Source organism: Leopardus geoffroyi, chromosome C1, assembly GCF_018350155.1.
Source record: "Leopardus geoffroyi isolate Oge1 chromosome C1, O.geoffroyi_Oge1_pat1.0, whole genome shotgun sequence".
Taxonomy (NCBI): domain Eukaryota; kingdom Metazoa; phylum Chordata; class Mammalia; order Carnivora; family Felidae; genus Leopardus; species Leopardus geoffroyi.
The window spans coordinates 196816987-196831920 of record NC_059328.1 but is presented as its reverse complement, the minus strand read 5'-3'; the positions used below and the strand labels follow the sequence as shown (position 1 = coordinate 196831920).

The 14934-nt window shown below is 33.7% G+C and overlaps 1 protein-coding gene across 6 annotated transcripts in view; it reads left to right on the top strand.

Annotated features, from left to right (window-relative positions):
* The window catches only part of ERBB4 (erb-b2 receptor tyrosine kinase 4), a 1138739-nt gene that overhangs the window by 913017 nt on the left and 210788 nt on the right, over positions 1-14934 (top strand). For all 6 annotated transcript variants that reach the window (XM_045481110.1, XM_045481107.1, XM_045481111.1 and 3 more), the window contains 3 exons: positions 2216-2348; positions 6576-6698; positions 10288-10386. In XM_045481110.1, the coding sequence (XP_045337066.1) occupies positions 2216-2348; positions 6576-6698; positions 10288-10386 (355 nt within the window). The remainder of the gene's footprint in view (positions 1-2215; positions 2349-6575; positions 6699-10287; positions 10387-14934) is intronic.

Sequence of the window (14934 nt, the reverse complement as noted above, 5' to 3'; positions counted from 1 at the left end):
GATACATGGTGGACTCACACTTTTGTCTGATGACCACTAGAAGATATGCAGAAGGAAGACAGGGAACAGTTGATCATTGCCAATATTATGTAATTGTATTTTTAAAGAAAATAGCTAAAGCTACCTAATTATGTGTTTTAAAGAAAATATAAGGTTATAGAGAATCATAACATCTGACCCTAATTTATGCAGCAGATAAACAGAAGAAGTTTAGAGTTTCGTTCAAATCTACAACTAACAAAATGTTGGGCACTATTCTCAGTCATACATAAATCCTTTGCAATAAAAATATTGGGCTGAAGGAACAAAAATACAACTCTTTGTGTAGTAATGGCTTTTTCAGGGATATGTGAAACACTTGAGCCAGAAATTATGCCTTGGACTGAAATCTTAAAATGTTTTCTTGAGATACATATTTAACTGCCAGGCTCAAAAATATGATCTTACACATGCCAAAACACATCACAATGATGAGTTTGTGTCCATACTACAGTTTAATTTTCTCAGCATAGATTTTTATATCTTTATAAAATTCCATTTAGGAAAATCTAGTTGAATTATAGCAACATTCCAGTATGCTATAGTACTTTCGGCTGTCAGGAAACAACCTTTAGGATGAAATACTTCTTAAGGTTTTTCTGTAGTTTTATACGGCAATATAACAGTCATAATCTTTAGAAGACATGGCTTCATTTATAGAAGTTACACAGATTTTTTTCAAGAGCTCCTTAAAATTTTAAAATTTTATTTAGGATCATCTGCTATCATTATTTTTGATGTGTCTTTGAACAGAAGTTTATTTTGCAAGAGCAAGTAATTTTTTTTTTCTAAAAGAATGTAGCTGTATAGAGTAAATTCCTGTAAAAATGGGAACATAAGGCATAAAAAACTTTACTATTGAAAGCATGGACATTCAGGGAGTTCTTTTTTACTTTTCTTATCTATCATGTCTTCTTGGTCAAATATGTATTAGGTAACACCTATGTGTTTTACTCTGGGCTATTTACTGTGATGAATGAAATTAATATATCTCAGGGCTATGAACACAGAAAGCTCATAGATACTACTCTAGAACAAGCAGTTAAGATCATAAATATTACTTTTCAAGCAAGGAAAAAATTTAAGTTAGAAAACAATAAGTGATCAGTTTCAAAATTATATCTTAGCTAACAATGTATTAAAGAGACACTTTAAGAAGAAAAATCTCTAGGAAATCTCTTCTAACCCCTTCTAATCTCATCTTACTAGTTATATCTTTTAATGTAATACTTAATGTGTAGACCTCTTTTGTAGGTATATGATGCTTAGACACGCTTTTGATAATAATATTTACTTCTGTCCTACCACAACTCTGAAAACCAATCTGACTCAGTTCTTCATTTTTTCCTGCTCTATATCTTATCAAAGTTCCAAGAGTTTGAAACAGCACTTTTGTTAATACATTTCTCTTATCAGTACCATCATGCTCCAGGGGTGTGGGGTTCATATATTTCCAGACCACTCATTTTTGCGTTAGAGCAGTAGTTCTCAAAAGGCGGTGATTTGGGCAGACATTTGACAATATCTAGTGAAATTGTCGACTGAAGGATGGGGGTGCTACTGGCATCTAGTGGATGGGGACAAGGATGTTGATAAACACCCTAACATGCATGAGACAGTCCCCCATAACAAACAAGTATCCAGCCTAAAATGTCAATAGTGCCACTGTTGAGAAAGTCTACTTTAGAAAAAATTTTGGAAATAATATTATATACCACAACATTATTAAAATATATTTCCATTTATTTATAGATACAAGTAAAATTAAAACAATTTAAAATGCTTAAATATCAATATTTTGTCATATGTTCTTCATTCTGTTACTAAGTGTAATATATATATGTATATGTATACACACACACACACACACACACACATATATATATATATATTCATTTTTTTTTTTTTTTTGGTCAAATGGCATGCTGTGGCTGCTTGTCTCCAAAGATTAGTTGTTTGTGCATGGTTTATTTAAAAAACAAAGCAAAACAAAAAGCGGAAATAGTTTTTGTCATGAGAAAAATTTTGTGACAGCTTTAATGCAATTTTTTGTTTGTTTTTCTTCTAACTGACTAGATCTGTGGTATGTGGATAATGTATCCTACATCCACTCTTTTTCTTCCTCTGTCTTGTCTCTCCTCTTACTTGTTTTTTTCCTGTTTCCTTCGGTTGGCAGAACTCCTCTAATTGCAGCTGGAGTCATCGGCGGGCTCTTCATCCTGGTCATCGTGGGTCTAACATTTGCAGTTTATGTTAGAAGGAAGAGTATCAAAAAGAAAAGAGCCCTGAGAAGATTTCTGGAAACAGAGGTGAGGTGTTTATTTCTTCTCTGCATGTGTTTGGGGCTTTTCATTAGGTTTAGAAGGTTTAGATGATACTCAGCTTTTTAATCCAAGTGAAATGCTGTTCAATTTCCTGCCAAGGGCTTATAGTTCATAGTATGTTATGCAAAGTTGATGAAAAATCAGAGTATATAGTAAAAGTAGTCACAGCAGTTTCATGGCTTAAAGAGGACAAATACCAAGGGCGAGACTATTATCTTCTCGAATGACAGATCTTATTGAAAAGACATATCTGTTTCTTTTGGGAGAGGAATCCCAAAGGCAAGCTCTAGGATATTACAGTAGCAGAACAGAAAACATCTGGGTGGATGAAGTCTCAACAGCAGAACTAGAAAAATGTTAGAATTTTTCTGGTTGAAAATAAAACCAGATAGGCCAGCAATTTATGCTTTAATTACCGTCATTAAATTGGTAGCCACTGATCCCACTATACTAGCAGTAAAAAGCTGAGCTTACAGGATGAAGCTTAGTATTGTAATCACACAGACCTTACCGCACAACTTATGGGAATCATTTAATATTATGCGTGTTAGTTGTTGTGAATATGTAAATTACCCACAAATTATTATAATTTCTTTTATATTGCCACACTGACTTCTCTAGTGTACAACATGATAGTTTTCACTGTACAGGTTACAGGGGAAAAACAATTACAGAAAACTATGCATTTCCACATCCTTCTCAACTCGCATCTTACCTCTTTCTTCTGATACACACATCCCTGGCTGTCTGAACAGCTCACAGCAATTCTGTTCTGACACTGAGCCTTCCCTGGTTTGTTTTCTTGCTCATTGTCAGTGTGACAGTCTGATTTTTCCTCTTAATACTGACAGGAATGAGAACATTCATTTATAAATTTTGCAAACTGATAGCAAATAAAATTTAGCTCTCTTTCTTTAGAAGTTGAAAGTAGATAGAAGAATCGTGTGAAATGTTCAAGTACCTACAGTTACACAGAGGAAAGAATTTTTAAGAATTGGAGGTGTCTAAAATTCAAATGGATTGTCTCATCAATAGAGATGGCTAAGCATAAGATAGGTAGTCAATTATATACATGAGAAAAAATAGTAATAACTCTTACTTGATCTGGATATTTACAAATAGATCCACTTCATCATTTTCAACCCTGCACATGAATAAAAGTTTGGACACAACACCTGTGCTGTGCTTATTTTCAGTTTAGCTAGGATGCTGTAGGCAGGTAGAATTCTCCCTCATGGCCAGCTTGGGGCAGTTGTGAAGAGAATTCTAAAGAGTGAAGTAAATTAGAGTTGGAGAGGAACTGAAGGCTTGGAACAGCAGTGGCTATTTAAGTGACTGAATAAATAGAAAAGGAGTTCTGTCCCTTAACCACAGGCAGAAAAGTCTCATTGCTACAAAAATAATTATTTTGTGTGTTTTCTTTTTTTAATATGGTGCTAAGAATGTCCTTCAAATTGGCATTTAATTACTAAATAAGCAAATGCTGATTAGTTTTATAAGCAGATTCTAATTTTTATAAAAAATTATTGCTTAGTACTAAATTAGATAATTGTAGAAGTCCCATCTTTCTCTCAGGAGAAGTAAATAACTATGATTTTCTGCCATCTAAATAGAAGAGGAGTTCTTAAGAGGATCAACTCAAATCCTTAACTACTGAAGCTTGAAATCTGTCTCAGATGTGAAAAACTTGTTAAAGCATGATATATTGTTGGAATGTACTTAGAGTAAATATGCTTTTCCAAAATCGTTTTGCTCCAGATTGTCTTGTCTTCTGTTACATGAATAAAAGTAGAAAATATGTTTGTTTTTATTTAACATACACTTACTGAGATGCACTGTAAGCTTGATACTTTGATAGATACTGTGATTAAAAAGTGTTAATGGCACATGATCCTATCCCGTGAAGAGTGACAGATTCAGAGCTTACAATATGGCAGGCAATATTCCAAAGTTTTCCAGCTATGTTATACCCCATTTCATCTTTTGACACTCTTCGAAGGTAATTATTGCCATATCTATGTTACGGGTATGAAATGAGGGACAAGGAGGGATAAATTGCTTTCTAAGCCTGTGAGTGGCAGTACTAAGATACAAACCTACAAATTTAAACTTGACCCTCTTTTTGCCATCTTGGCATGCAAATGAAACAACGCCTCTTTTAAAGACATCATTCGCAAATGCCTGGAAAAATATGTTTGTAAAAATTTTAAGTGACATCTAAGAAAATTGCAGAAGACTAAACATTTCAGGTAGAATAGTGAAGTTCTCAAAACATGAAATTATGGCAATATTATGTGCCAAAGCATCTGTTTTAAATACATATAGCCCATAGTGCTAAAATTTAGTCCCCAATCTTGCATATGATTTTTATATAAATTTTTATATGATTTAAAAAGATAATTTATTAAAGTTCCTGATTATATACATATAGTGTGTGTATCAAAATCTACTGAACAAATTCTGCACAGCAGAGTTGGATTCGAATAAAGGACATTTTCTGAGGGAGATTCTTCTTCTAGTTTTTCAAAAAATTTTGTAATTCATTCTGAGATTTATTTTAGGTGACTTGAACACAATTGTATGCATTTTTTGAAATATAAATTTGAAAATGAAATAGAAGCATGTTTGTGGTCAAACTTTTAGACCATAGCCTAAATTTATTGACAATTTTATCATCTTCTCCAAATTCTTGTTGATTTTCACTGCACTTACCTATACTCAAGATTCTGTTCAGCTATTGAAATAGACTATTATGTTCACAAAAGCATAATAATAACCAAGCCAGAGGGTCACCGTGCACTTAGCATTGTAAACAGACATTGTGAAATACTGTGATGGTTTTCAAGGCAATTTGAGTAGGCGTCGCTTTTAATTATTTCCTTAGGCTGAGAAAGAACCAGTTATTTGTCTGAGTTTAAAGTTTAGTTCCTTAATTTAACTTTTAAAAAAGAAACTTCTATTTCTCTCACTTGCATTTTTACTCAAGCATAGATAAAAACGTAAAATTTTAACACAGGATGTAGACTATTGGTACCCACAGTCAATCTCACGTTTACTTTTTTTTTTTTTTTTCCTCCCCCTCACATAAGCAGGAAATTGGCACATACTCACATATCTTTCCCCTCCTTACTCATCCTCTCTGGCTGAATGGCATCTAAACTGAACATCTAAAATTATTTGTATTCATATCTTTTGGCCACACCCAGCCCACTTTACAGTCTGGTGTTTCCCATCCTGATCTCATCCTTCAGACCTGTCCCACCCCTCGTTGCATTCTGCTTTCTGTCTTCTTCCTCCTCCCTGATGCTGTGTCCAAACTGTTCTTTACATTGGCAAACCCTCCTCCATGTCAATCCATTTTTATTATCTCAAGTCCAACTTTAAAGTGTACCTCGTCCAGGAAGCCAAAACTAGCAAAGCTTACTCGCTCCTGGTTACTTTATTCCTTTGCCTTCCAAAGCATTCACGTAGGATCTAGAATGAGTTCATAGAATTTTAGAATTTTTTATCTTTAAGATACTTTAGGGCCTTGCTGCTTAAAATGTGTTGAAGGACCATCATTGTACATAGAAATCAACTGGAGTTCTGCAGAATGCAAATTTCATCCCCAGCTTTAGACTTATTGAACCAGAATCTGTATTTTACCAAGAATGTCAGGTAATTCAAATGTACACCAAAGTGTTAGAAGCACTGCCCTGGGGCACTGGTATTGTGCTAACTTACTTTATTTTCTTCCAACCATTTGTTTGTCCTGGCTTCCCAGTTAGATTTTCAATGCTAAGAAGACATTTTATTTTTTTTATGTATCAAATCTCCTAAAACAAGAAAGAAAACTTTGATAGAGTACATGGACATAACTAAGATCTCTGAGTCTTAGCTGGGGATACCAAAACTGGAAGCACTTCAAAAAGTAAGATTTAGAGCCCCTAATCAGCCTAAATTTCTTTAAAAATAGGGAGAAAAATCCCCTATCTTAGTATGCCTCAAGGTAGGCACAGTTTTATACTTGTGTTCAGCTAGGCAAAAAGCATGGGAAGAGAAAAGATAGACTCTGAAGGAATCGTGAGTGATACATACTAGAAAAATATTGTCCATGAAAGTGTGCTTGTGTGTTTTTGTATGTATGAGAAAGAGAAGCAGGCAGAGGAAGAGGGGGAAGCACTGACTGGTGAATGGAAAGCTGTATAACCTGTATTCTTTTTTGTTTTATAGTTGGTAGAACCCTTAACTCCCAGCGGCACAGCACCCAATCAAGCTCAACTGCGTATTTTAAAAGAAACTGAGCTCAAAAGAGTGAAAGTACTTGGCTCGGGAGCTTTTGGAACAGTGTATAAAGTAAGTGAAAACCCATACCATTAGTTACTTTAAGTTTCCTTTCAGACTTGTCTTAAATAATAGCCAGAGTTAATTGCTCTCGCCAACCTAATTTCCTTTTAATATCCAGAGAGTGGAACCTTTATAGTATTGAGAAGTTGCTGCACAAGTGAATCCATTCATTTTTGTTGAGGGCAGGGATGGGTACAGTCATGAGAAAGCAGGAAACTGTCACGGAAGCCATGGTATACAGTCTTTCTTTCCACGCCCTTCTGAACCCCTTTTGATATGATCTCCCTATTGGTAAATTTGTCCTTATCTAAGATACACAGCTCTCACCCACTTTCCTTCTCTGTACACAGTGCTGCGGGGAATCCCAGACAGGCCTGAGCAATGTACCATAATCCTTGCTCTTCTTTTCTTCTGGTCTTTCATCCACATGTCTCCCCACCAGGACGTTACTAGCCTATCTTTTTAAAACCTACACAAATGTGCTGACTGGTTAACAGGATAGGACTAGTTCCTAAACTACTTTTTGCCTACCTGTTAACATATATGATTTAACAGAAAACTTTCAGTTTTGATGTCTTCACCATTATATGCAAACTAAAAAAGTGACTTTATTTGTGAAATTCAGGTCAGAGAATGAAAGGGTGACATCGTGGGTTTCCAATAAGAGACATCTTTTTGGAAAGGGAAAGCTCAAATAATGTTATCTGCGTGTTTACTTTTTTAGCTTAATTACAAAACCAATTCAGAGGGCAGGCCCAAGGTTAATTGTGGTGAAATTTGGTTTTCAAATTCAAATTTCTGCTGGGTTAGTGCTAAATCCCTCTTAGACTGTCCATTGTGACAGTTCCCCAAATTTTACTTGACAGTTTTATATATTTCTTAAAGCTATATGCAAGCCTACAGTTATTTTTACAAACATTTTTGTTAAAATAGACTGGATCTTAGAAATTCTGTATTTTACAATGTTTGTTTTTTTTTTCTATGTGAAACAGGTATTTACTTAACAAAAAATATTAACAAGTAGAATATTAATCTTAATTTTCTCTCCTGAGTATTCCAAAAATAATTTAATCTCTTTAGAATAAAGTTGTTTTATTCTAGGGCCAAAATGCAGAAATTTCTTAATCTATTTAGTGTACATATTATGTTCAATTACACTCAAAATTAATTGAGCACCTAATTGGAATAGAAACTATTCTAGGCTGGCTTGGTGCTTTCTAGTCTTCAAATTCTTTGTAATGTTGAAGAAACACAACTTATCCTGTTTTTCTATTTATATATATGCTAGAAATAATGGACTTCCTGTTTGAAGATAACTCAGTTTTAGATTGCTCCTAGCATATCACCACCCTTTTATTTTAAAGATGGTATGATCTGGAAAGAAAAATTTTATTTTAAATCATGGATAACATATAGCTCAAGGACAAATATGATCTAGTGACTTCAGCAGGGAAAAATTACCCATTTAGACATTTACTAATAAAGTTATATGAATGTTTTTATTATGAACAATTATTTGCCTGTTGTCCATGACTTTATGCCTTTATTGAAATTACTTGTATTGAAGGTTCCATAAGTATGTTTAAATTTTATACCTGCAGTGTGTATGGTTGACCCTAAGTTTTAATTAGTATATAAGTTCCTACAAAGACATACTGTCTTAAAATGTAAAGAACTATTCTTGACCACATAAATGCAAATTAGCTTAGCTAATTATTTGGTTAATTTTTCCTCCTGGTTGGAGATATGCTGTGTTTAAACATAAATGATCTGAACCAATATTGTGGGTATTAGCATAGTTGACTTTTTGTCTGGTCAGGCCTAGAAAATAATGACAATTCTTATTTAAAAAGCAGTACAAATTAATTCACACTGAATTTATATTCTTATTTCAAAAGTATACTTTAGGAATATTTTAATATTGATGATATATCTTTATAAAGTAATCCCCTCTTTAGTTACTTTATTGAGTAATGGTAAACGTGTTCTCTACCCTAGATACCATCACTAAGAAAATGTAGCCTATGGATCTTGGACTTTCACTGCCTCTCCTACCCCATTTCTGCACTAATAATTAAAAAAATAATAATAATACCACAGGGAACATGGCTTATTTCTTTGTATTTTTTTAAATCTTTTTCAATGTTTATTTATTTTTGAGACAGAGAGAGACAGAGCATGAATGGGGGAGGGTCAGAGAGGGAGACACAGAATCTGAAGCAGACTCCAGGCTCTGAGCTGTCAGCACAGAGCCCAACACGGGGCTCGAACTCACGAACTGTGAGATCGTGACCTGAGCTGAAGTCGGATGCTTAACCGACTGAGCCACCCAGGTGCCCCCTTTTTTGTATTTGACACATAAATTTCCCTATTCACTCTAAGAAGAATATAACCCTTAAATTCACCTTCTAATGGTTAAAGAGTTTTTTTCTTTATTATTCTGATTTTTTAAAATAATTTTTGTATTTAGTTCTCCTCTTGTATTATTGCAACTTTTGATAATACAAATATACATGTTTTAGTGTAGAAAAGTACAAAGCGAAAAACTTTTTTTTTTTTTTTTTTATAACTACAACCAATTGATATTAGGAAAGACTAGAAATTCTCTTTAGGAATAAGAGATTGCTTTTCCTCCTTTCATTATAATTTAAAATCTGAGATTTCCATTTTTTCCATATAACCTCATATTTGTTTCAGTGTTCATTTGGGACAATGTGCTTCAAAAAAATTCTCATGTAATCGATGCACCCCTATGTATCTTATCAAAATTATTGTCCTAATTCAAATAGTTGTTTACTCAGAAATGCTGTTATTTTCCTTAATGTTGTACTTGACTCAAACCTTACCTACTTTATATTTTTCCCACTGTATAGATCTTGCTCAGATATTATATTTTTGTAGGAGGAGAGAACTGGCGGTGACCAATATAAATATTTTATATTATTTCAGAGCTAATAAAAATCCTTGACACACACATACACAGTATTTAGCAATCTAAACAAATTAATAGGTGGTCAATACTCCCTAGTACTTTCCTTAGAAAACTAATTCTTAAATCAATCTGAATTTCAGGAATGTGAGACTATGCTATTTTTATGTTTTTGTTTGTTTTAGTTGCAGAATAACTAGGTAATATTAATGCTGAAAAGAATCTCCAAGATTACTTAGCCCAGTCTTCTAAATTACAAATGAGACATTTGAAGACCAAAAATTGGAACAGCATTCTCAAAGTCTTGAGAAGTTGATTTTTATCCAAATCTAATATTATTATATTTTATGTCATTTTTTCTCTATTGAAAGCCTTTTTCACACATACAAATTGAATTTTATAATGCGATACTTTATAATATAATAGTAAACACCTTGAAAGCAGAATAAATGTATGAGTCATTCTCAGATAATTAAAGCAGAAAACAAAGTTGCTATGTAACTTGTAACATATAGCAGGTACTTGTTAAATTTTTTTGATTGAATAAAAAGATGTAGAACTTCTAAATTATTTTTTAAAGAAATTAATAGAGTGGTTAAATCAAATTTTGTCTCTGGTGTGAATTTGTATATGTCTTCATATAGATTTTATGTGATTTTTCCCCCAAAGGGTATTTGGGTACCTGAAGGAGAAACAGTAAAGATTCCTGTGGCTATTAAGATTCTTAATGAAACAACTGGTCCCAAAGCCAATGTGGAGTTCATGGATGTAAGTATAGACACCAGGCAATCACATTTTTATGCATTATTAATAGACTTTTTTTAGAATTAAATAAAGATTTCACTACTTACAAATGGTATAATATTTATAGTTAAAGCCTTGAGCAGGGGTCAGCAAATTTCTTAAAGGAGCAGAGAATAAATAGTCTTTCTGTGCAATGTGGTCTCTATGGAAACTAGAGACCACAGCTTTGTCCTTTAGGTGGGTGAACATCCATAGGTACCTAAAAACACAACACACAAAAATGGATGTGCCTGTGTTGCAGTAAATTTGATTTACACAAACAAGATGAAGGCTGAAGGCCTGAAGACCAAATTCTGCTCTCACAAGAGCTCTGTGTTTAACCACTATGCAAAGAAGGGCAAATTGCATTTGGGAGTAGTAATGATGATTTGAAAAATTAATTGTGCTGCTTTATTTTATTATTGTTATCCACTTAGCAGAAAACATCAATCAAGGTTAGTTTCTATAGTAAGTTTGTGCTAAATTTATTTATTTTTTTTTAATTTTTTTTCAACATTTATATTTATTTTTGGGACAGAGAGAGACAGAGCATGAACGGGGGAGGGGCAGAGAGAGAGGGAGACACAGAATCCGAAACAGGCTCCAGGCTCTGAGCCATCAGCCCAGAGCCTGACGCGGGGCTCGAACTCACGGACCGCGAGATCATGACCTGGCTGAAGTCGGACGCTTAACTGACTGGGCCACCCAGGCGCCCCTGTGCTAAATTTAAATTAGGAACGTACCCAAGTCAGATAATTACCGATGGAAATTTACTTTTTTCAATTCAAATTCGGAAGACAAACCTTATGGGTAAAAAGCTCCAACTATAGAAAAATGAGAGCGTTCTGAAGAATAAAAATACTTTATAAGGTCAATCAGAACTTTAAGATTCCCCCCCCCCAGCAAAAATTGTAGATTGAGCTGTTCAGCAGATTTCAGAAGGTAGGACAGATAAAATGTATATGTGGCATGCTGTTATTTTTTCACATTCAATATAAGCTATCCTGCGAGGGGTTCTATCAAAGATACATATGTTGTTTCTCTTTTAGAATGATATTTTCAATAATAAGAATGATTTTGATTTTCAAATGACCTTCATATGAAAGATGACGCAAGCATATGCACTTTGATTTTTTTAAAGATGGATTGCTATATATTTCTACCCAGTTTCTCTTGTAAGCTCTTTTGTAAGTTTTATAGGAGCTCAGTTTTTGACCTTGGATAATTTATTTGGGCATAATGCTTACCATCATATATGGGACTGCTTTGAGTTAAAGAACTTCTTGGCTATTATATAACAGGACTGATAACTAACCGGTGCAAGCCAGCTGCTCTGATCAGTCAGTGCTGTGCCTTACCAGTTGCTAAATATTTTGAATACCACCCTTGTTACACCTTGTTGTTTATCTACCACCACCTGACAGACACTGAGTCCAGTAACTAAATAATATTTCCTTCTGCAGGTGTCTAAAAATTCTGACACTCTCTGCAGCTACCTGTCCTGGCTCATATAGTAAAATGTAAAACTGAAGCCTTTTCCAGTGAAGTCACAACCTATTTGATCTTGATTATAGGTATACAGTTGTGAAAGGAATTTTCAAAGAAACTAAAAAATATTAAGAAAAAGGACAATGAATATAAAGAGTGTAGGTTAATATGTAAAACCGATATAAAAAAAGATCTTGCCCAGACTAGACTGCAGCCAAAGCTGAAATTCATAAGAATGCTAATAATCTCTGCTGGAGGCTCGGACAGCCATTTTTGTCATATTTCCATGGAAACAGACTGGCAAAAAGGGGTTAAGAGGCTACAAAATAATCACCTAAGAAAGAAGCTTTAAAGGCTTCATCATGATTTTGAATGATTATTTGAAAGCTCCTAACCCCATCCTTTTTATTTTTTTTTCCTGATCTGAAGTCTATTCCCATGGAAACAGGAGTGGGGATGGCAGCTTGAAGTCTTAGATTTCTGCTGAATTTTAGATGAGGTTCTGATTGAGCCATGAAAGGAGTCATTTTCCTAAATCATTGGCAAATTTGGTGACCAACAGACTCCAAACCGTATGTTCTTTTTAGAAGTTTAAAAAAAATTAGGGAAAATGTTTTGACTGAGCCCTTCGTACATGTGGATAGATGCCAGATTAATAGATCGATGGACTGCCATCGACAATTTCAATAAATATCAAGCAGAAACATTCAGTACTATTTCACAACTTCTTTCAAAACATTAGTGTGGCATCGCCATAATTAAAATACAGTTGCACTGGAAAAATTAATGGTAAATTCAGTATTTTAAATAGACTGGTATAATTTTAATGCAAAGTATACCTACATTGCATAGCAACATTTTTAGCTCATCTATTATGAATGTAGATCATTGTAAGTACTTAAATAATATATCAAACTATAATAAAAAGCTTCATATCAGCAAATTTATTTGTAATTTGGGCCTAAGAATTAAGTTGAAGTTACCAATATCCCAGGGTTATTAAAATGAAGGTCATGTTTGGCATATCTCCTAGTTTGGGTTCTTCCATATGGTAGAGTACTCCCGATTTAACTTTGAAATTAATATAACATCTACTGCAACCATGCTTCATGTCTCTTGCAAATTAATGTATATGTGTATTTGTTTATATGCATTTGTTTTATACCATTTTGAAGAAGGAAAATAAAGCTTCCAAAGATTATGGAAACCGTACACTCGTATTAAACATTAGATCTCTGGGCACCTGGGTGGCTCAGTCAGTTAAGCATCCAACTTTGGCTTAGGTCATGATCTCAGGGTTCTTGAGTTCAAGACCCACATAGGTCTTGTTGCTGTCAATGTAGAGCCTGCTTCCAATCCTTTGTCGCCCTTTCTCTACCCCTCCCCACCCCTTTCTTTGTCTCTCTTTCAAAAATAAATTAAAAAAAAAAAACATTAACAAAAAGAAGGCATTAGATCTCTTTGCCCCACTTCACCTGACAGCATCCAACTTTATACTTGGGGTAGAATATTCTAAATTCAATAACTGTTAATACTAAGTTTATTAGATACAGCTATGTTTTACTGGTTATTATAATAAATGACAAAATACAACTTAAAACTCACTACATCCAATACTTCTATTGATATCCATGGCAAAGGAGAGGACTTTTACATTTTCTTAGAATTCTTACCATAGGCAAAAACAAATAAGGAACAATTGTGTTCTTGTAAATGCTATGCTAAAAGTAAGAGAAGGAGAATTTGGTCACAAGGCTGTTATTCAACCCACCTGGATATGTCTAATAGATTTATAATGACAATAATAACACACTGTTATTGAATGGCCGGTATGTCCTTAATTCCAATAAAGGAAGATCACATTGAACAACATTATAAAATAATGACTCTAAAGGTGTACATTCTTAAGAATACCTATGTTTATACACACTGCTAGTTCTTGTTTCAAATAGCACCATTTCGTTGGAAGAACACAGGGGTATTTTTTGTTGTCGTTGCTTTGTTTTGTTTTGCTTTGCTTTGTTTTGTTTTTATCCATAAAATGATAAGGAACACATGCCAAAACATGATGCTATTGAGCAAGATTCCTAGAATTGGGGACCATGGTCTGGTCAAATCAGACAAGCTCATTAGTTTGTCTGAATTTCTATTACTGTGTTGTTGTTATTGTTTTCTCTGATATTTAAGTCCCACTATCACTTGACATTATTGCATATAACTTGAAAGTGTACAGGTATTTAAATGTTTTGTTAACTGATATGCCTTATTAAAAATAATCTTGAGGTTAAAAAAATAATTATTCTAAATTCCAGTGACTGAACAGTAATACTTCAGCTTATTGCTTCAGTTTCTTGGCTTTAGTTTCAGCTTTCCCAGGCCAAATCAACCACCTACTTCCCAGTAAGGTGCTGCAAGGAGATATGTTTCAAATCACTCAGATTTATTGTGTAAATGGTCATATTTTTATTAAAAGAAGAATAGCTTGTTGTCCTCTCCCTATACAGTGGAAAAATTTATTCATCTTCACACAACTGGCATTTTATCATTTTCTGAAGAAATGTCCATATGAATTGTGCTTATATGTTGCTCTTCTCTATATTGCTTTAATAATATTCACTGTCTTAATGTGAGTTGTTTCAGATCTAACTGATGTCATGTTAGTGGGCTGAGACAAAAGAATTTATTAGTAGAGTTTTTCTCTCACATTATGGCAGACTTGCAAAATGATTTAAAAAGATATTTTGTACAATAACATTAATTTCACATGATAAAAATAACATTTGTTATGCCTATGACTTCACAGGTAACAGTAACTATTGGCTAGCTCCCATATCATACTAATAATTTTTTTAATTCATATAATTTAATCCAATGATATCTTTAGGCCTTACAGATTTGCTCATTTGCATTCATGAACAAAATTTCAGAGGTGAAAAAATGCAAAATTTCTTTTTTTAAAAAAGCCCATTATTTAGATGTCACAGGATTCTATACTGCTGCCATGATCTTGAAAAGTCAATTATAAATAATCCTCCTTTCCTAAGA